This window comes from the organism of the source record quoted next, unplaced genomic scaffold, assembly GCF_019419815.1.
Source record: "Pyrus x bretschneideri cultivar Hongxiangsu unplaced genomic scaffold, Pyrus_bretschneideri_v1 Contig2, whole genome shotgun sequence".
NCBI classification, from domain to species: domain Eukaryota; kingdom Viridiplantae; phylum Streptophyta; class Magnoliopsida; order Rosales; family Rosaceae; genus Pyrus; species Pyrus x bretschneideri.
The window spans coordinates 8,940,024-8,964,602 of NW_025999501.1; the positions used below are offsets into that span (position 1 = coordinate 8,940,024).

A 24,579-nucleotide genomic window follows, 5' to 3' on the forward strand; every position below is an offset into this window, starting at 1 on the left:
TTACTCATGGCCTGCATTCCATGGATTACCCCAACCCTGTGGGGTGATAATATTGTCCATGTCTGTCCGGTAAAACAATACTCTTGAATGAGTCCCATATGCCCTTCCCAGATTAGCAAGGCCACTTCCAGTAATATGGCAATCTTTGAATACAAACCCAGAGGGGTCGTCTGCTCCACCTCGACCATTGGCTGTAATATGGGCAGGGCCCCCTATTACGTCCGTTCGTGAAATTAGTGAGCATTTCTGAAAACAATTATATTGATATTTAAGGTTAATTGATCAAAAGATCATGAGGAAAATAAAGAACGTTAATTAGTTAATGAAAGGATTCAGGTTTTAATCACCTCATAAATTGATTGGCCATGGCCCCAAACGAAGTCTATAAGTCCTTCAATGGTGCAATCATAGAAATGGTGACGACCTTTGGCATCACTCAATGTGTCTTGCAAACTAGAAAAGCTACAGTGGTAAAAACTTGCTTTATCTCCAGATACATCTAGGGCAACTGCCCATGTAGTGGTCTTCCTTTTTCCATTGGCATCATATAGGTCAGCACCAATATTGTCGTATGTATTCTGTTAAAGACAATTTTATTTACACGATTATGAATTAATTATAACCAAAATATGTAAGTAATGTTGAAGAGTTACATATCCAAGATAAGCCGAACCATATAGTATTGATTTGCAGCTAACTACCGAAGATATTAAAGTGATTGCTTGTATAAAGGTGAAGATAAGTGTGAGAGATTTGTCACAACTCCACCCTAAGCCCTCAAGTTTGTAGGGCATAACGGCCCAACTGGTGGTTAGCGACCTTTATGTGTGGTACAAATTAAAATATTACAAGTTTAACCTAGGCTTGATATTTAACCTTGAAGATTATATTCCGTGCCACAAAATTTTCTGCAAGTGCTTTAAATGTAGGACTAGTGAGAATACTTCCACCGTCCGCATATTGGATCACAGGTTGGCGATCAGAGTCTCCTTCAATATAGATGTATGGTTTGTCTACTGGGATCTGAACTTTTTCACTACATACATAAAAGTAGCTAGCGGATTAGAGCAATGAATTAAGACTACAGATTAGAAACAAAAACTGTACTGAACTTTGAGATGATAGTTTACTTACGTATAGATACCATAGTTGATGTGAATTCGAGTCCACGCAGTGTTATTTGGTGCTACGGAATCAATGGCTTGTTGCACCGAGGTAAAATTTCCTAGGCCATTCGGATCGACTATGATGGTACTTATAACATTGTCTTGAAGATTATAGATCCCTGGGACATACCTTGCATCCACTTCACTCAATAAAAAGAAGAGAGCCAATGTTGAAGATATAATTAGAAACTGCATTTTGCTAACAATATTGAGAATATAAGACACTGTTCTTGACAGATGAAGATGGTGAGTTTCATCATCTTGTATAGGGTAAACAAATGTTCGACTGCAATACACTATAAGAATTATATTTGGGTGGCAGATTAGATTCAGGCTACCCAATCTACTGGTGTTTGGAAAAAATGGATTTTAGGTTATTTGAGGTGAAGGAATAAATGTAAACGGTGAGGTGAACAAATGTCAACGATTCATCTACGAAATCTTCAAAAATAATTGGGATTAATATGGTAGGTGCTTAATCCTTTCCTTAATTAATTACGTGCCACATTGTACAAGAACACAGTCTGATTACTTGGTAGTTGGCTAAGTGGTTGCCCTAGTAGTGTCTTGCATGGCATTGATGTAGATTTCACACTCGAACGTTTTTTCTTGATCATTTTTGTTAACTAATTTCTTAGTCCGATTGCACTCAAAAGTTCAAATTTGTGATTCCAATAATATTAACATGTGGGAAGACTTAAGATTTAACGCGTACATTGTCACTGTTTTGTCGATTAATAATATTGCGTCATACTAAGTTTTTCTCAACATACATGATAGTGCATTATTGGCTTGAGATGACATGATGACAATATACTCATTATATGTACAAGTCTTTCTCGCAATTTGGGCCATACTCTAATCTATTAGTGTAATACAAGAAAATTATCCAATCAGATTTTCAATAATATACCATGTTTTAAGTTTTAATTTCAGTCGCCATTAGTACTATAGTTTGATAATATTTCTTTTCACCTATAAGTGAAATGTCTCATATTTAACTCTTATAGATGGTTCAGCTATAATTGTTTTTCCCAGTTAATAGTTCAGCTCACCTAATCTTCAATTAGAAAGAGAAATCACGTTGAACTTACTAAAATCCAGACTATCCAGTTTTAGTTCCAACCCCGGCAGTGGTTGCAGTCGTTCAATTGTGTAGATGGTCATGAGGCTGATGACATGAAATCTTCAATCCCTTTTTTTCTTTGAGAAGAAATCTCAATCCCTTCAATACGGGAACATATAGGATTTCTTGCCAAATATTTTGTTTCATTTTTATAATCGGATTCTTGCCTCTTTTTTAATATCAGATTGTGCACAAATATACTGATGGATGTTGAGTTTGGTAGAAAAATAAATACATATAATATGACATAAATAATATACAGATGTTTGTACGTTTCCATTCCAACTTAATAAATATCGTACCCTTGCTAAAAAAAAAAAAAAAAAATTGGAACATTGCCCTTATGCAATTATCCATTGCCGGACTAGCCGTTGGAAATTTAAGGCTTCCCTGCCAATTTTTGCAGCGTTTCATTAGTGAGATGGATATTGCCTCGTGTTCTTTTTTTTTTTAAATAAATATATGCGTGTGTGTTTTGGTTGATTTGTAATTGCTTGTTCAATCCTTAGCTGAAACAAACGCAAATTTGATGACATGTAGTTAATAAGCCTCAATATACTTTTTACTTTGACGTTTCAGATGTTTAACATGGTTCTACGTCAGTGGGAGGTCTCTAGTGTAATATAAATTGTATCTATCACTAAAACTACGGCGGTACTCATTTTAACTTGCAAGTGAAATTCTTAGCTACAAAATTCAATATTTAATTATGATGTCGACTAGCACATTATATATGTAATTTAGTTCATGCCCCTCTAACGATGGTTTGAAAAGTAAAGATTGATTGTTGCTAGCCTCGCCTTAAAAACCATTCATCTAAAGGCCCCTTTTAGTGCAATTGATGTCTCTTGATTCCTTACTCTCCCTTTTTTTTGTGAATTTATTTAATTTCTTACTGATATCTGTTGGTGCTTAGATGATATGAATTTACTATCATACACATGGGGTCTTGTTTTTTTTTTTTTTTTTTTAATTTGATCAGAACATGGGCTCTTGTTTAATTTAGTTCAATTTGTTTGGGAGTGCCCAATGTGAGGGAAGAGAGAGTGGCAGCCATGATTGTGGATTTCTTGGGTCTGTTAGGAGGGGTAGAGAAAATGAAAAATGGAAGAAGATAAGGAAGGAACTAAAATGGGCTAATAGTGTTTCTTATCAATGGTTTGGATTGACTGGTGTGGTAGCTAACATATAGGTTGCAATAGAATTGTCCGATTCCTCAAATTACCTTGGGTTGCATCCATAGATTGCTAGCCACAGTTCTATTCCTTTCACTTGTAATTAGTAACTAGGGTTTTTTCTACTACCGTAGGCTTGCAATTGTTGTCCAAATTTTTCGGATTGCAAGTTACCTAAGCAATCAAGTTAGGTTGCTAAAAATATTGTGATGATACATATATAGAGTTGGTAGGTGGTGTTCCGGCGGTGGAGGTAGCAAATTGTTAAGGTTTGTTTCGGTTTCCCTTTTGCGTTGATCCCAGAACTTTGTTTTAGGTTTTTTTTGCTTTACCCTTTCAAAAAAAAAAAAAAAAATATATATATATATATATATATATATATAGACATACACACATATATACAAGGTGACATATACATGACTTTTCAGGATTAATTTTTCGGTGAATGTTGGTGTTTTGTTTTGGGTTTACTTTATGAATTTGTTATAGATTGCTGGTGCATTCTGGTGATTTCTTAATCTTATGCATCTAGTTAACCAAATAAAAATTTGATAAGTTAATAGTTACTAATCCTCACACTTTGTGTTAGTTGAAAATTTTCAGTTTTTTTTTCGAAGTTCCTTACTTACGCGTCGGTGCCACTGTGCTGAAACTGAAAGGATTTGGCTTTACTGCCATACACATGAGCTAGCTGCTCGTTATTTAGTTAAATCTTCTTAGTTTGGATAATCAAAACACAACGTACGAGCATAGGAATTATTTAAGCGTACGGGACTTTTTGGTAACTGGATGAGTATCTTTTTTGGTTGCGTCCACTTTCACTTTTTTATTCATTTCACTCGTGATTAGTGCCTTTTGGGCTCCGTAATAGGAGGTGTATTGTCTCTCCTTATATTTTCATACTCTCTTTATGATCTTTTATGACGTGTGATCACGGTTAAGCCACGTTAATATTTTATATTAATTTTTTATAAAAATAATAAAACAAAAAGTAATAGAAATATAAAATATTGACGTGACTTAACCATGACTACACAAACAAGAAAGTATGGAGAAAATATGAAAATGGGAGAGCAGACAATCCACCTCCTTTGTAATAAGGTACTTGTTGGTAACTGCATGAATTTTTGTTTGTTTTAGATGGAAGACGATGGAAAGCTGCTTTGGGAGTTGTATTACACGGTCTGCGGTCACTCTCCACCCGATGATGAATTTTTAAGTTTGCCCGTTAGTATTTTCGACACATTAAATATCACAATACAAATAGTTAGATATTTTAAAAAATTTAATATTATCAGTTCATATTTTTAATACACTACTTAATTTACAAGTAGTTAGTATTACAACACTTAATTTACAAGTTTATATTTCTAACACACTAAAAAATTTCTCGTGCCTAACAATTGAGGCCATTAATTTACATGTATGAACCATATAAAAATATTATTACATATTTAATCGTACACGATGTAACTAGTGTTCTTGTTACAGATAATTTTTTTTTTTCACTCTGAAGAGTTGTGGCTCATAATTGAGGTACACATAATTAATTGGAAGAGAAATGTTAAGGAAATTTTTTCAAAATGAAACTTTTTAGCTACTTTACAATATAATGTCAATTCCTATACTAATATTATAAAATATAATATAAAAATTATGAAGTGCTAGCATTTTTAAGTGAATGTTCTTAGCATAAGTGAAACGAAGATTAGTTTGAGATAGAAAAGGCTTTGGTAACCACAGTAGTACTGTAGTAGTGGGAGGATACGTGTAAACACACAAGTTAATCCATTTTGCAGCAACATGCGCATAATCTGCATGTCTATATGTCGACATCTGGCTTCTATTTTCGGGATTACAAATGTAGAAGTGGAGTGGAGTGAAGCCATTCAAGTAAAACTCTCTCTCCTCTTTCTCTAAACATGGAAACTACTGAGAGCGAGAAACAAAACATGAATTCCAATGTGACAGTTTCTGAGTCTGATGGGAAGAGCTTGCTGGAGAACTCGGAGATTGAGAGCTTCTATCAGAGACTTATTAAGCTGCATAATTCATCTGGGATCAACCTTGTGTGAGTTTTGCTAATTTTTGAATTTTAGATACTTTTGTTCTTTTAGGTTTTTTTTTTCTCTGTTTTTCTTATATTATTTGCTCAAGTGGGTTCAAGCAAGGATTTTTATGATGGGTTTTGTTCGCACACACACAAACACATATATGTATATGTATGTATACATGCATGCATGCAATGTTTGGTATTTGAGAAACTTATGTGATTGGAATGGTAAATACCGGTACAGATATTTTAACCTGTTCCCAGTTGGCGATCTCTGATTGGTGTGTTTGTATGTGAAAATCGGTGTCTTTCTTGCATTGTGCAGTTTTGATCTCAGACAATCAATGCTGGACTTGCATTTGTGTTACAAAGAAGTTACTGCAAGAGGAGGGTTTATTCAGGTAGTTTGTTTCCAATCGTTGATGATTCTTTCTTGTTTATGTAGTCAAAACGAAAAAGAAAGTCGATTAGACGATTACCATGTTAATCATTTTGTTAGTTGTATCGTTCGAGTTTTATCGATGTTCCAAATAGACTAATAATTAATTAGAAACTTTAACGAAGTTTCCGGTACTGTTCACCTTAACGAAAAACCAAATTTTTACACTAAAAAGTCAATCCTGATACTATTCACTTTGCCTTTATTTTGTCCTTATTGTTAAAACTCAAAGTTTTCAAGCCCTTTTCATTAGTTTTCCTTAATTAATTTGTTTACTTTGGTTGTGTTGATTGAGTCATGGAATGATAAATTTTCTGAAGTTCTGAACTTATACAATCGGGATTATCTAGTTTGACATTAGAATGTCATGGTGGTTTAGGAGAGATTGTTGAAGTGCTTAACAGCGCATTCGCAGTTACAAAATCATTTATTAGATGAAGCGGTTTTCAACTTTTCACCTTAAAATTTGAAGGGATGAAGTTTCAGGACCAGATATTAATTAGACATATAACGGTTACTTTCCAGGTTACCGCTGATGAGAGATGGGGTGAAGTTGCACTCGCCTTAAAGTTGGATGGGGACAATCTGCAGGATCCTCAACCTCTCCTAAACCTTTATGTACACATTCTCTACCAGTATGAAAAACTTTACTACTACAGGGAACCTCATGTGAAAGCTGCTTTTACTCTAGGTAGAGTACTCCGAAAACTAGCCAATCGTTCTCGAGCCTGTTTTTATATCAGACAAGATCAAGAGAAATGCATGTTTTCTATATGTTTTTATTACCTTTATTTTTCTGATTAGGATGATATGTCACAGGTCATGCTTTTTATAATATTGGGGATGTCTCAGCAATTGAAAGGAAGTGTACGGACAATTCATCCCAGATGTTACCGAATTTTGAAAATACTCTTGTGGAGAAGAAGGTGGCGAAGGAGAATTGGCAACCAACATTGATAGGTATGTCGCTGTTGCTTACTTGGTTGATTGAATTCAGCAAACTGAAACCTTACATGTTTCAGTTGTACATTTAGTGGTTATCAAAACTTCTGAAGGAACAGAGGAGGTCGTGGGGCTGATTGTTTTCTTTGTGATACAAAAATTGTGAATCAGAAAGCTAAAACATTTCATGTTGGAATTTGATTAGGTTCTACATCTGCAGAACAGAAGCGGTTCCCCCAGCTGCACTCACAGAAGAAAGAGATGAAAAGACGTCGTGGTTTTCCACGAGGGACACAAAGTGCTTATACTATCTTCCTCAGGAAAGAATGCGAGCGGTTGAAAAATTCTGCTTCAGAGCAACTTAAGGGTCAAAGGATCTTAGACTTGGCCGTCAAGGCATGGAGGTGCCTCTCCGAGAGTGAGAAACAGGTAGAATTATTTCAACTTGTACATAGTCTCCGTTAATGTTTAGCCATTTTGTTGCATTCGTTTTTACATGCTTTGTGGTATGGTATTTGAAATCAATCAACCCCATTCCCTTAAAGCTTTCAAACTATGAAATCAGTATCTTTTACGCTCTCATTATGTTCGGATCCAATATAATTGGAAAGTTTATTAGCTTAAACCGAGTCTGGAAGCAAAGTTAACAAGAACTTATGCATTTGATTCCCAAATTTTTATATTAAACTAATCCTCTCATACGACGGATAGTGTTGAAATTGTAAAAACAATTTTTTCCTAATACCGTGCTTCAAGGACGATCAGTAATTTATCAAGTGACAATGTTAAGCAGCATTACTTAGAAAATACAGGCTGATTATTCCTCTTTCTTTCTGCAATTAACATCCTTCCTCTGAATGTCGGTATGTATTTATTTGTTTTCCTTGCAGCCATATATTGAGGCAAGTAAGAGGGTTAATGAAAAAAGAGCAGCTCAAGAAATGATGGCTGATGAGGAAAACCATGGCATGCAAAATGCAGAAAGAGGGAAGAAGCCTTCACAATCACACAACGGGAACTGCCGCGCGGCATTGCAATCTGATACGGAAAAATCCTGTGTTCAAAATCAAGCAGTGAATTTTCAAGAAAGTCTCCTAGAAGGGATCTACTGGAGTAAGTAATGTCGTTCACTCAAGGACTCAAGAATTTCAGGGGGGGGGTTGTTTTTGAAATCGGAAACTCTTTATATTCCGGGGAAGGTGGATCTTGAACATTTCATAGATATGTTACAATCTTGTCGATCTTTTCGTGTATATTTTGTAAATGCGTTCCCTCTTGATGGAAATGTGTGGTAAGTCTAGCCTTCATATTTTTGGTGGTGAACCGGCTGTGAACGGGGTTCGGAAATGTAACCTCAGACCCTTCCCTTAGTGTAAAGAGAGGTTTTTTGCTATATCATCTTTTGTTGCAACCGCTACTTTTCTTGCATGATGTTTCTAAAACAATCTCGTGTCGGTAAACGTTTCAAAGGACCAAGTTGGTTTGGGCACAGAGAAAATGCACCGCGTAATGAACCGATGAATGCGCGAGAAGAGAGCTTACCCTCGAATTTTGAAACCTTGGTTACCGGTTAGATCATTGTATCCTAGTGCACAAACGCCTCCAGAACTAGTAGCATGTATGTAAGGGCGAATTTTTGTCTAAAATGTCCTACTATTTTGGAATAACTTTAAAGAAAAAATGATCTAGGAAAGAGTAGACCTCGAGCCTAATCTTATTTTTTTTAGAAATTAGTACAAAACATGACGCTAGTCATATATGAACGTGTTTTTATCGGTAAAAACACATTCATTAGTATAGCTAAGAATTTGCATGTGTTCGTACCGGTAAGAACATGTTCATTATTTGAGCTGAAAATTTACACACGTTCTTACCGGTAATAACTTTTGTAAATTTTCAGCTCAATTAGTACCTTCATATATAATTGCCTACTATGTTGTAATTTCCAAAAAAAATAATTTAAGGCTCCGGGGTCTACTCTTTCCTAGATTTTTTTTTACATGCATTTTGCCAACACTTTGCCTACTATTTCGGAATAATTTAGAAGTGAGGCTAATGTTGGGGCAAACAACGATGTTTTGACGTGCCACGATGCGAGAGTTAGTGTGTCAAAGTGTTAGAAAAATGCATGGCATGACACGCTAACTCTCGCATCGTGGCATGCCAAAACATCGTTGTTAACACCGACATGACAAGCGTCACGAATTAAAGCTAAGTGAAACTCGGTTTTCAGACAGAAAGCGCTCCAATCTCCACAATAACTTTGCCTATCACAGTCGGGCTTAAGTGTTGACGAGAAATTCTCTTATGTCATCAATTTATAACATGTTTATTGTTTATTAAATGAATAGTGCACTTTTTAAACAAGTTTGTAAGCATTTAATATACGATGATAATACTCAAAACAAATCTCGTTTATCAGTATACCCACAAGTTAATTAATCCATTTTACATCCACATGCGCATAATCTGCATGTCTGTATGTAGACATCTGGCTTTAGTTTTGGGGATGACAAATGTTGAAGGGGAGCAGAGTGAAGTCAATGAAGTGATAGTTCTCTCTCTCTCTCTCTGTGCAAACATGAAGACTGAGAGCGAGACACAGAACATGGATTCCAATGTGACAATTACTGAGGCTGATGGGAAGAGCTTGCTGGAGAACTCTGAAAGTGAAAGCTTCTATCAGAGACTCAACAAGTTGCATAACTCATCTGGGCTGAACCTCCTGTGAGTTTTCTCTGATTTGGAGGCTTTTTGGCTTCTGGGGTTTCATTGTTTCTATGTTTTTCTCCCTCTTTGATTTCGAAATGTGTCAGAAAACAATGATTCTTGTGATGGGTTTTGTTCATATCATATAGGCTTTGTTTGGTTTTGATAAACTTGTGGGAAAGGTTAAATAAATAAAAAAAGCAAAGTGGAACCTTGTAATTCAACAATCAGAAGTTGCATGTAGGATATATTGGCAGCTTATATGTATATATCTTTCTTGCTATGTGCAGTTTTGATCTCAGACAATCAACATTGGACTTGCATCTGTTTTACAAAGAAGTTACTGCAAGAGGAGGGTTTATTCAGGTTTGTAATCACATTTTCTGCCTCTAAGTTTATTCTTTAGTGAAAGAGTCCATGACCATGTAAATAATTTTGTTACTTGTATCGTTTGAGTTCGGGACTAATAATTTGGTTACTTTGATTGTGTTGATTTTGAATCATGGTATATTGTTTATCTGATGTTGTGAACTTACACAGTTGGGATTGATCCGGTTTGAAATTAGAATCCCTTGGTGGTTTAGAAGAGAACATGAACTGTTGAAGTGCTTAACATTGCGTTCCTATGCAGTTACGGAATCATTTATTAGATGAAGGGGTTTTCAACATTTCACTCTAACTTTGGAAGGAATGAAGTTATGGGACTAGAAATCAATTAGATTTATAATGACTGCTTTCCAGGTTACCACTGATGAGAGATGGGGCGAAGTTGCACTTGCCTTAAAATTGGACGGGGATAATCTGCAGGATCCTCAACCTCTGTTGAAGCTTTACGCGCTCTTTCTTTACCAGTATGAGCAACTTTACTACTACAGGGAATCCCATGCGAAAGCTGCTTCTACTCTAGGTAGAGGAGCTACTCTGAAAGCTAGCCGAACCTTCTAGACCGCAAATTTATATTAAACAACTCTAGAGAAATGCATGTTTAGAATATGTTTTTAGTATGCCTTTATTTTTCTTATTAGGATAAACAATTTCAGGTCATGGTTTTTATAGTATTGGGGATAGCTCAGCAATGGAAGGGCAGTGCAGTGATAATTCATGTCAGATGTTACCGAATCTTGAAAATGCTCTTGCAGAGAAGAAGATGCCCAAAAAGGACTTTCAACCAACACTGATAGGTATGTCGCCGTTGCTTACTTGGTAGATTAAATTCAGCAAACTAAAACATTAGATGTTGGAATTGTACATCTAGTAGTTGTCAAACTTATGAAGGAACTGAGTAGGTCGTGGTGTTAATTGCTTTTGTTTATGATATAACAAGAATGTAAATATAGGCTATTTTGTGATTCATTCAACTTACTCATAGCCCCTTGTTTTGCAAATTCGATTAGGTTCAACATCTTCAGAACAGCAACAATTCCCCCAGCTAAGTTCAAAGAGAAAAGAGAAGAAAAAGCGTTGTGGCGCTCCTCGAGGGGCACAAAGTGGTTATCATATCTACCTCAGGAAAGAATGCGAAAGGCTGAAAAGTACTGATGCAGGGAAACTGAAGGGCCAAAATTTCCGAGCCATGGCAGACAATGCATGGAGATCCTTCTCTGAGACTGAGAAACTGGTAGAATAACTCAACTTCTACACGGTCCATGCTTAATTTAGTTAATTATTGAAGCTTTCAAACTATGCAGTCAGTATCTATAACGATAGGTTCATGAATCTCAAATTTTTGCATTAAACTACTTCCACACATGACATAGAGCGTTGAAATTCAAACACACCATTTCCGATTAGCGGACAATCAAGAATTTACCAAGCATTGGGAATTTTAAGTGGCATGAATTTTAGAAATACAAGTTGATTGTTGATAAGTCTTTCTTAAAGCGATGTCTACCCTCTGAATGTTTATACGCTCGTTTATTTGTTTTTGGTGCAGCCATACATTGAGGCAAGTAAGAAGGTTAACGGAAAACGACTGGCTCAACAAGTGACTGCTGATGAGGAAAACCTGGGCATGCAAAATGCAGAGAGGGAGAAAAAGCCTTCACTCAATGGGGACTGCCACTTAACCAACCAGAAGATAATGTGGTTCACTAAGCAAATGAAGGAAGTCTAGAGTTTCCGTTGGGGGTTGCCCTTGAAGTCGAAGAGGCTTTATATTCCGGTGAAAGGCGGATGCTGTATGTCATCATCAATTACAACCTAGTAGGTCTTGTTTTGTTTATTTTGTAAATATGATCCCTTGATGGAAATGTTTTTATATTTTTGGTGGTGAGGCAGCTTCAAACGGGGTCCGAAAATGTATCCTCAGGCCCTTCCTTTGGTGTAAAGAAACTTCTTAACAATCTCTGACTTGAATAGACTACGTTTCATTTAGGATATCGAAATTTTAGTACAATTAATTGTCACACTATTTATATAGACAGAGAGACGACCGGTTTCCTACTAACCCTAGTAATTTAGTTAACCACAATCACCATAACAGAACAGGGAAGAACTACCTCTCTTATGCAAAGGTAAACACATTTCTCTTTTTGTTTTTTCCACGTTTCAAATTTTTTTTTATTTCTTGCATACAAACCCTAGCAAATTCCGAAGAGATTTGGAAAGTCTGTAATCTTTGTGACTTGTAATAATACGACATGTCGTATCTTCAAAAAAGAAAAGATACAAAACGACACGACATTATCTGCAGCCTGACTTTACATTCTGCAATCCGCACCTGTTAGCCAAAATACTGGATAGCACAGCCTATGAGAGCAAAAATATGAGCACATCCACCACCACAAATCTTCCTCACAACATCAAACCAAATGAATCCTCAGAAGATATCAAATCTCCCACCCCCAAGCTCTCCCAGAAAACAATCTTACACATCGTAAACACGAAATGCGCAACTTCGCTTCAACATCTCAAGCAAGCTCATGGTGTTGCCCTGAGGTCTGGCCACTTCCAAGACCATTACGTGGCCGGGGCTATCGTGAAATGCTACGCAAGCAACAACTTCGGTCTTGCGCTGAAGGTGTTCGATTGTGTGTGGAGGCCGAATGTGTTTGTGTGGAATATTGTGATCAAAGGGTGCCTAGAGCACAATGAGGCATTCAGTTGTGTGTCATATTATTGTAAGATGGTGGATATGAATGCCAGGCCTAATAAGTTCACGTATTCCATGTTGTTCAAAGCCTGTTCGTTGGCTCAAGCGGTGGAGGAAGGCCTGCAAATTCACGCGCATGTTGTTAAAAATCAGTTTGGTGAAGATGGGCACATAAGGAGCGCTGGGATTCAAATGTACGCGTCTTTTGGGCTCGTGGAGGAGGCAAGGATAATGTTCGATGAGGGTGGGGAAGCGAACGATGTTGTTTGTTGGAACGCGATGATTGATGGTTACATGAAATGTGGAGATGTAGAGGCAGCTAAAGAATTGTTTTATAAGCATACGGCGAGTAAAAATATCGGTTCTTGGAATGCAATGGTGAGCGGTCTTGCTAGGTGTGGCAGGATTAAAGAGGCGAGGGAGTTGTTTGACGGCATGAGCGAAAGGGACGAGATATCTTGGAGTACTATGATTGATGGCTATATTCAAGGAGGGTTTCACAAGGAGGCCTTGGAAATTTTCAATGCGATGCAAAAGGAGAATCTAATTAGTCCGAAAAAATTCGTGTTGTCAAGTGTGCTAGCTGCTTGTGCTAATGTGGGAGCGCTTGATCAAGGAAAATGGATTCATGCTTACATCAAGAAGAACAATATTCAGTTGGATGCGGTTGTTGGGACTGCTTTGCTTGACATGTACGCAAAATGCGGGCGGATTGACATGGCGTGGGAGGTGTTTGAAAATGTCAAACAGAAAGAGATTTCGACATGGAATGCCATGATTGGAGCGCTTGCTATGCACGGCCGAGCAGAGGATGCAGTTGAACTTTTTGCCAAGATGCAGATGCGTAAGTTGGAACCAAATGGAATTACATTTTTGAATGCCTTAAATGCTTGTGCTCATTCAGGTTTTGTCGAGAAAGGTCTTGAAATTTTCAGTTCTATGAAGAGATTTTATGGCATTCAGCCTGAGGTGGAGCACTACGGCTGTGTGGTTGATATGTTTGGAAGGGCAGGGAAATTGGAAGAGGCAGAGCAGCTCATAAACTTGATGCCAATTGAACCCAATGCGGCAGTTTGGGGGGCGTTATTAGGCGCTTGCAGGATACATGGAAAAGTCGAAATGGGAGAGAGAGTAGGAAAGATTTTGCTCGAATTGGAGCCTCAAAACAGCGGTCGCTACACGTTGTTATCAAACATTTACGCGAAGGCAGGCAGGTTTGATGATGTTGCAAAAGTAAGAACCTTGATGAAGGAGAGAGGGGTTAAGACAAGTCCAGGGATTAGCATGGTCGACATTGGTGGCATTGTTCATGAATTCAAGGTGGGAGACGGATCACACCCGAACACTAAGGAGGTCTATTCGACGCTGGAGAGGATCATAGAGAAGCTGCAGACGGAGGGCTATTCGCCGAATAGCTCACAAGTCTTGTTTGACATTGCAGAGGAGGAGAAGGAAAGTGCATTGCAGTACCACAGTGAAAAGCTTGCCATTGCTTTTGGAGTCCTCAACACAAAACCCGGAACAGCCATTCGCGTCACGAAGAACTTGAGGATCTGTGAGGATTGCCATTCTGCAGTAAAGATCTTCTCAAAAGTATACGAAAGGGATGTGATCGTTAGGGACCGGATGCGGTATCATCATTTTAGAAATGGAAGGTGTTCATGTAAGGATTTTTGGTAACTGAGGTCTTAAGGCTCATGATCGAAGCAAATGTATGTAATACACAAGAGATTAAAGATCGATTGAAGCGTTTTCCTTTGCTGATTTCGATGAACTTTTCAACTCAAAATTTCGATTCCCTTCCCATCCTTTACCTTGTTGGTTTGCTACCCGAAAGTAGAGAGTGGGGTGGTCTACTAACCTGAGTAGTATAGGGCATGCTTAGTAGGACCTCACTCTCCGTAAATGGTGATTTGTGAACAGATTCAAATACCTTTATCCACTTGACTCAGGCTTCACCACAACTTAGTTATAAGCCTATGCTACTGGGTTTGGTTTGCCATCTTTACTTTACTCAAAGATCAAAGAACGGATTCCTGTCAAAAAGCACTTCATTATTTTGAATGTTCTAAAAAAAAATTATTCTAATTGCTTGTTAAAAATGTAAATGTTCGATAATAACATGATCCCTCGTTTTAAGTGGCCCTGTCGAAAGAAATTTTGAACTTGTAGGTGGCAACAGGACTCCAAGAGTCTTATCGATGTTCTTAATGGTGAATCTTCTTCTCCTTGGCACCTGCTAACCTTATTCCCAATATCCAAAGATTGATTTGCAAATTCCAGTGCCTTCCTTTATGTCATTTTTTTTCTTGATGCTAATTTTGTTGCGGATGCATTGACTTTGTGGGACACTGCACTTCAGTATAAGCAGAGCTGACCCTAAGATTTTACGGACCCTATAAAATAAATGGGCTCTTGTATAAGAACTCTTGCTACAAAGCCAATAAATATGTTAAGAGTTTATTATTAGTAGTTGTGAGTTATACCTCAAATCAGCAAAAATCACGAAAAAGAAATAATAAAAACATAATTTAGGGCACAACCAAACTAGTGATTCCTCTTATGCATATGGAGGCCTTATTTTTCTTATTTACTTGCAGAACCTATAAACTTTTTTAAAGATGAAGTTTATTTATTTATTTATTTTTTACAACAAACCAAGTTGGTATATATAGATGATATCGTCTTTTAGGATCCCTTTAAGATTGAGGCCATACGCTAGAGAACCTATTGCACATTTTCAAAACCGCCATTGAGTATAAGGTGATAATACCCTACTCAATTGACATAACATGTATAAACATTCAATAGAAATCAAAGAAGATGTGAATGAGGGGATACTTGAAGAAGTGGATAACAAGTCGAACGCGATCCAATTTCTCCACCACTAAAAACAATTTCGATCTAGTCGGACGTACCTTTAAATCACCAAGGAAAATGACCAGAAACCCATACTTATTCCCGCGTACAATCCTGCAAAAACAAGGGCATTCTCGTCATAATGCCACAATACATAACTAAATCCCCTTCCCCGCCACACACAAACAGAATCAGTTGGCTGTCAGCTCTCAACTCAAAAACCTCCATGGCCATGAAACTACTATCGCCACCCACTTCTCTCTCACAGCCCACCAAGCTTTGCTCTTTATACGGCAGCTCGAAAGGATTCAAACCCATTTCAGTCTCGACCCGACTCTTCCAGTGGAGGCCGCAACGGTTCGACTTCTCGAAGAAAATGGTTGTGAAAGCTGGTGTGAAAGTGGAGGAGAAAAATGTCCAAGAATCATCAGGAAGTGAATGGGGGAAAGTGTCTGCTGTGCTGTTTGACATGGATGGAGTTCTCTGCGACAGCGAAGAGCCGTCTCGATTGGCCGCAGTCGACGTTTTCGCCGAGATGGGGGTGGAGGTCACGGTGGAGGACTTTGTGCCATTCATGGGAACTGGTAAAAATTCAATATTTCTTTCTTACTGCTATGGATTCTTGACATGAAGTATTTCTTACAGTGTTTGTTTCGTACAGTTGACTTTGGGATGGTAAAATTGCAAGAAAACCAGAAGAATTGTGGTTGTGAATTTTGTAGTTGCAAGTTGAATAATCTGTAATCGAAAGTACAGTAGATTCTCCCCTCAAATTTGGAATTCTAAAATTATTTAAAATATCTCGTACTCAGTTTGAATACATAAACCAAATTTCGTCCAGCGGTTCTAATGTTAAGATCCCTGTTGTTATTTAACTATTGTGTGAGTTAATTGGAACAAAATCGATGTGCAGTTTTGTTGTGAAAAAGATATTCTTTTTCCTAAAGTTGGTTTCCATTTTGCATCAATGTACTAGGAGAAGCGAACTTCTTAGGAGGTGTTGCTTCCGTTAAGGGGGTAAAGGGATTCGATCCTGAGGCAGCAAAGAAGAGGTTCTTTGAGATATATTTGGATAAGGTTAATGATTCTTGTTAGAGTCTATCTTCTTACAACACTAATTTTGAATCATTTAAGTTGCAACTAACCCCAACGAAATGTTCTATTTCTTGTAGTATGCAAAACCAAATTCTGGAATAGGATTCCCAGGTGCCCTTGAACTCATTACTCAGGTATTGAGGACGCTAAGCGTAATTGAAAAGATATTACTATTCTGCTACTTCATTTAGTGATTCTTAATAGTATTCTCTGCAATAAAACAGTGTAAAGAAAAAGGCCTTAAAGTTGCTGTTGCATCTAGTGCTGATCGAATCAAGGTTAATGCAAACCTAGCTGCTGCCAATCTACCGCTTTCAATGTAAACCCATCTGGTCATCTTCTCAAGTTTGTAGTTGTGGGATAGCATATACAATTTTCATTTTTGTAGATCACTGATTTTTGTCACTCCATTTATTTTGTTGTCCTTTTTTCAGGTTTGATGCTATTGTGTCAGCAGATGCTTTTGAGAAACTGAAACCTGCTCCTGATATCTTCTTGGCCGCATCCAAAATCTTGGATGTCCCGACTAGTGAGGTTCAGAAGATTTTGCCATTTTCTTTAAAAGAAGATTTCTTTTGAGCAAAATAGGAGAAATTTGAAGATGTCATTTTCATGTTCTTATGGTGTTTCAGTTTGGTTGTTTCGATTTCCATTTTCATGTTCTTATGGTGTTATATGCCTGCCTATGTCTTGGCAGTGTATTGTTATTGAAGATGCATTAGCTGGAGTGCAGGCTGCCAAAGCTGCCAACATGAGGTAAAATTGCAAAAGTTTCATATTTTATCCAATATATATTGTGGGGGAATGAATCATGTGAATCGTCACGTGAAGTCGGATCTGTTCTTTTTATTCCTGTGCCAATTACACGAATCATTTGTTTTAATTTTTGAATACTTAGAACTACAGATTATAGTTTTGCAAACTGCTAATCTTGTTCTGCTACTTGTAGATGCATAGCAGTCAAAACTACTTTATCAGAAGTGGAGCTGAAGGCTGCTGGTCCATCCCTAATCCGAAAAGAAATAGGAAATATTTCGCTCGATGATATTCTCAGTGGCGGCTCTGGCTATAGTATGTAGTTTTGAGAATATGATGCAAATGCCTTTTGTACCCTCAAGAATGTAGAATATTAAAGCTACACTAGTGCCAATTTTTTAAGGAATATTATAAGACCTATTTTCTTGTGAGCAGCATCCTCTGTATTGAAACTCCTTCTCAATTATTTTCAATGCACCCTTTTGATCTAATTGATCTATAGTCTGGTTTCTTGTTCCATTGAGACAGTATCTCATAAGCTTATAACGCCATTCTCCTACCATTTTTTTTTTTTTTTCAGACTAATCTTCCACTTTTTATATCTTCTGGAACATAAGGTCTTATGTTGATATGCCACTGCAGATGGGACGATTCAGGGACCTCAAGTTTCTTATTTGTCATCTCAAAACACAACAGAAAAGGTCACAGAAATAAATTCTGAGTTAATACAGAAAACCGGTGCTTCCAATGGTGGGTTTTTCTCAGATGGAGGGTAAGAAGGACTCTCTAATTACAACATTTGAAGTACTATTTTGATTAAGTAATCCATTTCTTATTTAGCAGCATCTATTTTTTATCGTGTATATTTCAACCTATTAATCAAAGTTATCAAAATTTACATTTTACCTAACAAATCATTCTTCTAGAAACAGCCTAAGGCGTATTTGTGCCAATTTTATTTTACACATCTGTGTGCCATGTGTTATTGGGCTGTGTAACCTGTTAACATGAGAAAATTTTCACACGGTTGCATTTTTCGTTTAAACAGACAGCATATTGCACCCCCTTAGCTTGAGGCTGCAGAATAATTTATGAACAGGTTGCAGGGTTCTTCGGCGAGATATAGTGAGATATGGAAGCTTGGGGATTTCTTTGTCTTGTCTTGCCTTTGCCATCTCAAACTGGAAGGTATAACTCAAAGAGGAGAATTCTTGACGAGAGTAATTTTCAAGTGACCATTAACATTAAAAGATGACATCTTAGATTCTTAATCTTTTCCTCTTCTTTATTTCCTAGCTTCCGTAATTTATACATTCTATTGAGATTCCTCCACAGGCAATGCAATATACGTCACCTCAAGCTATTTGGAATGTGATATTTGGGATCAACCAGCCATCTCTTAAACAGAAGGAAGGTAATGGTATCACAGCTCTGGTGTTGGTATATTCTTTTATCTGCTACATTTTCTTTTGATTTTGTTTTCCTATCTATTTATCACATATCTTTATGAATTCGTAGTTACAGCAGAAATGAAAACCACAAATTTCTTTTCTTCCATTAATTATTTTATAGGTGAATCAAGATTTGAAAGAATCCAACAATTTGTGAGCTATATATCTGACCTGGAAACCAGGTAAATAAGGATTTCACTGCCCAACCTTTTTCTATGTAATTTGCATTAGTAGCTGTTTTCATATTCGTATTCCTATATCATTGTTGTTACTTTACATAAATATATGTATAACCTGCTTGATGAATGGTCTTTTTACTTTGCAAGAGGAACTGCTCCTATCGTGCCAGAATTTCCACCAAAACTTGATTGGTTGAATACAGCTCCCATTACGCTTAGCAGGGTAATTTGTATGCAGCTTGAACTTCTATATGGTTAAACCAAGATTTACTGCATAGCTTTAGTTTTGACAAGTACTTTTGGCAGGATCTGAAAGGAAAAGTTGTTCTGCTAGATTTTTGGACCTATTGTTGTATAAACTGTATGCATGTACTGCCGGATCTAGAGTTTCTGGAGAAAAAATACAAAGATATGCCGGTAATATTTTTCCCTATTCATTCAAATTTCTCAATTTTTGGTCGCCTCAAATTTATTATGTTACAGGCTTCTGCCTTTATCATATTGCTTCTTGTGATAAATTAACAAAGTCTTATATATCAAAATGTTCAATAATGTTTGCCTGGCTTGGCGGAATTATATACTATTGCCTCTCTGGTTGATGATATGTTTGTTCTCATTCTTGTGTAGTTCGCTGTTGTGGGAGTCCATTCTGCAAAGTTTGATAATGAGAAGGATTTAGAAGCCATTCGCAATGCAGTGTTGCGCTATGGCATCACTCACCCAGTAAGCTTCGTGCTTTGTGAATTGTGCTTGATAGAAATAAATTTCTCATTTTATTTGGGTGTTCTAGTACTCTGAGTCCTTTGGTAGTGCTTGACCATCTATATTCAGCTTATAAAGTGCCAAAGTTAATTCAACTGTTATCTATAGCCAGAAGCTATTATTATTTTGGTTTAATATGTAGAGTGTAGAACATGAATGTTGAATAATGTGTTGCCATGCATAACATGTCAGCGCCTTTGGACAGGGTTATGCTGTCGATCAGAATTTATGAGTTTGATTGAATTTCCTGCTTCTCAACCATAGTAGTGGCAAATAACATTCTGCACTTCTGATATAATTTGTTTATATAATCTCTAATTGCATGGTGAAGTCTATCCACCGCTATATCTTTTATACCGTTTACTGTTTCAGGTTGTCAATGATGGAGATATGTATCTATGGCGACAACTAGGTATCAATTCTTGGCCAACATTTGCTATTGTTGGACCCAATGGTAGGCTCCTTGCACAACTGTCAGGTGAAGGTCGCCGCAAGGTACTGATAACAAACTTCAATTTTTTTTTTCCTTTCATTTCAGGACTGTTATTTCATATTTGTTGTATTTCCAAGCTGTTCACACTTAATTTGATGGATTTCTGATTAGTAATTGGTCAATGAATAAAAAATATTCTTTTTTTTTTTTTTGGAAGGATCTTGACTATTTGGTGGAGGCAGCTCTTTTGTTTTATGGCAGAAAGAAGATGTTGGACAATGCACCGATTCCTTTAAATTTGGAGAAAGATAATGATCCTCGTTTAGTTACATCCCCGCTAAAGTTTCCAGGAAAGCTTGCAATTGATGTTCTAAATGATAGGCTCTTCATTTCAGACAGTAATCATAACCGCATAGTAAGCTCTCTCTCTCTCTCTCTCTCTCTCTCTGTAAAGAAAAGTACGATAATATGTTGATAAATTCACATAATATAGCTTCTGAGCTCCTTGACATAGGTTCTCTTCAGTGGAGATCCTAATTGAAGAGTATACCTCATGTCTGTGGTTCAATGGGGGTATCCTAACTGTTTCGCTTTCCTATTGACAATAATTTTAAGACCTCTCCTACTAATTTGTGATAGCAGAAATTCAATGTGTAATTGTGTATTGGATTCTTTTCTAACCATCTTGTTGTGCATGGATTTCAGGTGGTAACCGACCTAGATGGAAATTTTATTGTCCAAATAGGAAGTAGTGGAGAGGAAGGTTTTCGTGATGGTTCATTCGATGATGCCACCTTCAATCGGCCTCAGGTAAGAAAATAAACCGTCTTTAGGAGCATGTCATGCTTGCATTCTGAGTTGTTTCATCTCAAGTTTCATGTTGAATATTGGCTGTTGCACATAACCTTTGGTCACGTGCTTGACTAGGGCCTAGCTTACAACCCAAGGAAAAACCTCCTCTATGTTGCAGATACTGAAAACCATGCTTTGAGGTACATGGTGGCCCCTTGTTCATTTTACTATTGCTAGTTTTGTTTCACAAGCTTGATCCCCTCTTCTACCATACGACATTAAATTATAATTATTTAGACATTCTATGAGTGATCATGTCATAATCTAGCTTCTGCTATTGTAGGGAGATTGATTTTGTTAATGAGACAGTCCGTACTCTTGCTGGAAATGGAACCAAAGGCTCTGACTACCGAGGGGGAGGGAAAGGAAGTACCCAGGCAAGATTACCAGCTAAACTGGACCATGAATCTTGGTTTAACATCTACACTTTGTTAATAAATTTGTAGCTACATTCTTTCAGCTCCTCAACTCACCATGGGACGTGTGCTTTCATCCAGTCAATGAGAAAGTTTATATTGCCATGGCTGGCTCACATCAAATCTGGGAACACAATATAGATGATGGAGCTACTAGATCATTTAGTGGTGATGGTTACGAAAGAAACTTGAATGGATCAAGGTAATAGATAAGGTGTAGAAGCTTGATGAAATAATGAACCTTTATCTGATAGTAGTACTTACAGACTTGACACACTCATTCTTATTTGTATTTTTTTGTGATTCGCATAGCTCTTCAAGCACATCGTTCGCACAGCCTTCTGGAATTTCATTATCTCTTGGTAATGTGTTGCAATATTATGCCACAGTTCATCACTTTTGACATCATATAAGGAAATTATATGGCCTTTCACAGATTCTAAACTCTTTTTTGGGTTGTAGATCTCAGGGAGCTATATATTGCTGATAGTGAGAGTAGCTCCATTAGGGCACTTGATCTAAAAACAGGAGGGTCGAAATTGCTAGCCGGTGGTGATCCATATTTTGCGGAAAATTTGTTTAAGGTGATCTTAGCTAATGGTTTTTCCCCTCTTCATCCATTGCATCCACATTCATATAATATTCTTATGACGTAATTCTGTACAGTTTGGTGACCACGATGGAATAGGGTCTGAAGTACTTCTTCAACACCCACTAGGAGTCTTATGTGCAAAGAACGGTGAAGTTTATATAGCAGACAGTTACAATCACAAGGTAGTTAGATCATGACAGACAGTAACCATTCTGAGATGTAACATGTGCTTTTGAGTCGAAAGCATCAATTTGATTTTTACGTAAAGTTCATCTTGAGAGATATTGTGATAGCTTGTAGCAGTTTTGGTTCAAATATTAACTTATCTCTTTCCAAACTCCAGATAAAGAAACTAGATCCAGCTGCTAAAAGAGTGAGTACCGTAGCAGGGACAGGAAAAGCTGGCTTCAAGGACGGAACATCTCTAGAAGCTCAGGTTCGAAATTATGTTGGTTTTCATTTAACGAATTCTTTTGGATGGTAGCGGTGCAGATGTTAGGAAAAAATGCGCTGTATAGAAATTTAGCACTTGTATTCTTCCAGGAAGTTAAATGATCCTAGAAAATAGGGAGTAGGTTCACCATATTGATTCATTTTGCTGATAAGCGGTTATCTTCTGGCAGCTTTCAGAGCCATCAGGAATTGTTGAATCAAAAAACGGTGATGCCTCTTTATAAATGCACATGCCACTTAAAATTCAGCATCATTCGAAATTACATTGGAATCTTGTAAATATGAGATTCCATTGTATTCTTTCTTATCAGTAACAAGCTGGGGTTTAAGTTTTTCTCTTAATTTTTACAGGAAGAATTTTCGTAGCTGATACAAACAACAGTCTAATCAGATATCTAGACTTAAACAAGGAAGAAGCTGAACTTCTTACTTTGGAGCTGAAAGGGGTTCAGCCTCCCGTAGCAAAATCCAAGTCTTTGAAACGCCTCAGAAGGCGGTCATCAGCTGACACGCAGACCATTACAGTTGATGGCGGCCCATCCAGCGAGGGCAACCTGTCTATTAAAATATCAGTACCTGAAGGGTATCATTTTTCAAAGGTCTCCATCCTTCTCATCATATCAAAGAACACATACTTATAGCTTCCAATTTAGCAGTTATGTTTTGCATTGGTTTCTCATCCTATTTATCAAATTTTCTGGCGTTGCATGGCTTTCCGTATTTGTCACGCGTAGATTTTTAACTGCAGGAAGCTCGCAGTAAGTTTAGCGTTGAAACTGAGCCTGAAACTGCTGTTTCCATTGAGCCCGTTGATGGATATCTTAGTCCAGAAGGATCAGCAACTCTTCATTTCAAGAGACCATCTCCCTCGGCTTCAATGGGGAGAATAAATTGCAAGGTATCGCTTATTTTTCGCGTACAAACTAATCATGTCTGCCAAAAAGATTGAATTCTACGAGCTCTTTCAACAATCGTGAACTAAATCAAACTTTGCTTGTCTTGCAGGTTTATTATTGCAAGGAAGATGAGGTATGCTTATACCAATCGTTATTATTCGAAGTACCATTTCGCGAGGAAATTCCAGGATCCAACCCAGAAGAAATCACACTGGCACACGTTGTAAAGCCGAAAACTTCAACAAGCAGCTTACAACTACCGGATGCGCGCTGACATCAATATTTTGTACAGATCTACATCCATTTGTTCACGGTGAAAATACGACACCAAATTACACACAGCAGCTGTAGTTACCAAAAAGTTGTACTTATTTGTTCAAGTTGGAGAGATAATCATTGATCATAGCCAAATTACGGTAATAATCAGGGAGATCCCTAATTGTGTTTCTTCTTCTACAGCATTATCAATATTGATGTTAAGAGTTTTGCTTCTAACTAAACAACCGACCATCCACGGTGGCGGATTCAGGAAATATTATTGGAGAGATCAATCAGAATAGCGTGCGCACCATGCCAAATTTTTTGGACGGAATAGCAAGCAAATTGGCATTTTGTCGAGCCTTGGTAGGCCTCAGGTCATTTGCCAAGTCATATTGCACGCATGTCGACATATGCCAACAACTTATGAGCTAGCTGTCGACTGATGCCAATAGTTTTTGAGTGAGTATGTCGACAAATGCCAATATATATCGAGTGAGTCTATCAAAAGATGCCCATAGCAACGCATACAAAGGAATGTGACTAGCAGCTATCCTGCCCAGTGCGCATAAAAGCAATTCGTGGACGTTCCAAATTTTCAAAAGACAACATCCAACTCCAACTCTTCCATCGAGAATTACTAAACTTAGGGTTGGGGGAGGGTCTGTTGACCCACCTTGCCCCAAGCTGGATCTACCCGTGACCATCAATGAGTGTGTGACCCGCGTGGGTAGACTGGCAGTCGTCGATGCATTTGAACTCAAGCAAATCAACGGTTGAGGCGATTCGTCTTAGCCTTTGCTTAGTTGTAAATTGTTGTCATTAGTTTAACACAAAACACCATGATTATGGTTCTTGGGACAAGCAAAGGATGGC

General features: G+C 37.5%; 5 protein-coding genes across 6 annotated transcripts; 4 read left to right on the forward strand and 1 right to left on the reverse strand.

Moving 5' to 3' along the window:
- On the reverse strand, window positions 1–1,361 carry LOC103962348 (probable pectinesterase 55). Its single transcript, XM_009375047.2, has 4 exons — window positions 1,135–1,361; window positions 877–1,036; window positions 348–578; window positions 1–246 (listed from the first exon to the last, which is right to left on the reverse strand). The coding sequence occupies exons 1-4, from the start codon at window positions 1,359–1,361 to the stop codon at window positions 1–3; spliced, it is 864 nt and encodes a 287-aa protein (XP_009373322.2).
- A 3,903-nt stretch (window positions 1,362–5,264) lies between these two features.
- On the forward strand, window positions 5,265–8,217 carry LOC103962323. The gene is made up of 6 exons (XM_009375021.3): window positions 5,265–5,538; window positions 5,846–5,921; window positions 6,485–6,650; window positions 6,779–6,919; window positions 7,107–7,330; window positions 7,792–8,217. The coding sequence occupies exons 1-6, from the start codon at window positions 5,390–5,392 to the stop codon at window positions 8,020–8,022; spliced, it is 987 nt and encodes a 328-aa protein (XP_009373296.2). The 5' UTR covers window positions 5,265–5,389; the 3' UTR covers window positions 8,023–8,217.
- A 1,166-nt stretch (window positions 8,218–9,383) lies between these two features.
- On the forward strand, window positions 9,384–11,856 carry LOC103962324 (putative high mobility group B protein 11). The gene is made up of 6 exons (XM_009375022.3): window positions 9,384–9,628; window positions 9,901–9,976; window positions 10,352–10,517; window positions 10,651–10,791; window positions 11,005–11,228; window positions 11,544–11,856. The coding sequence occupies exons 1-6, from the start codon at window positions 9,411–9,413 to the stop codon at window positions 11,721–11,723; spliced, it is 1,005 nt and encodes a 334-aa protein (XP_009373297.2). The 5' UTR covers window positions 9,384–9,410; the 3' UTR covers window positions 11,724–11,856.
- Window positions 11,857–12,327: 471 nt separating this feature from the next.
- Window positions 12,328–14,441, forward strand: LOC103962325 (pentatricopeptide repeat-containing protein At5g48910-like). Its single transcript, XM_009375023.3, has one exon. It carries the CDS (start codon window positions 12,375–12,377, stop codon window positions 14,379–14,381), a length of 2,007 nt encoding a protein of 668 aa, XP_009373298.2. The 5' UTR covers window positions 12,328–12,374; the 3' UTR covers window positions 14,382–14,441.
- A 1,287-nt stretch (window positions 14,442–15,728) lies between these two features.
- Window positions 15,729–23,945, forward strand: LOC103962326 (protein SUPPRESSOR OF QUENCHING 1, chloroplastic). Of its 2 annotated transcripts, none has more exons than XM_009375024.3 (28): window positions 15,729–16,144; window positions 16,537–16,637; window positions 16,733–16,789; window positions 16,880–16,974; window positions 17,090–17,189; window positions 17,353–17,411; window positions 17,605–17,726; window positions 18,054–18,183; window positions 18,518–18,599; window positions 18,747–18,825; window positions 18,984–19,044; window positions 19,189–19,264; window positions 19,348–19,458; window positions 19,669–19,764; window positions 20,176–20,298; window positions 20,454–20,651; window positions 20,942–21,046; window positions 21,164–21,228; window positions 21,372–21,465; window positions 21,549–21,706; window positions 21,817–21,866; window positions 21,967–22,088; window positions 22,171–22,278; window positions 22,440–22,532; window positions 22,720–22,756; window positions 22,901–23,148; window positions 23,298–23,447; window positions 23,555–23,945. In XM_009375024.3, exons 1-28 carry the CDS (start codon window positions 15,787–15,789, stop codon window positions 23,717–23,719), a joined length of 3,243 nt encoding a protein of 1,080 aa, XP_009373299.2. In that variant the 5' UTR covers window positions 15,729–15,786; the 3' UTR covers window positions 23,720–23,945. The 2 variants fall into 2 exon arrangements, with proteins under 2 accessions (XP_009373299.2, XP_048439304.1); XM_048583347.1 differs by having other exon boundaries at window positions 23,284–23,447; window positions 23,555–23,692.
- The last annotated feature ends 634 nt before the right edge of the window (window positions 23,946–24,579 follow it).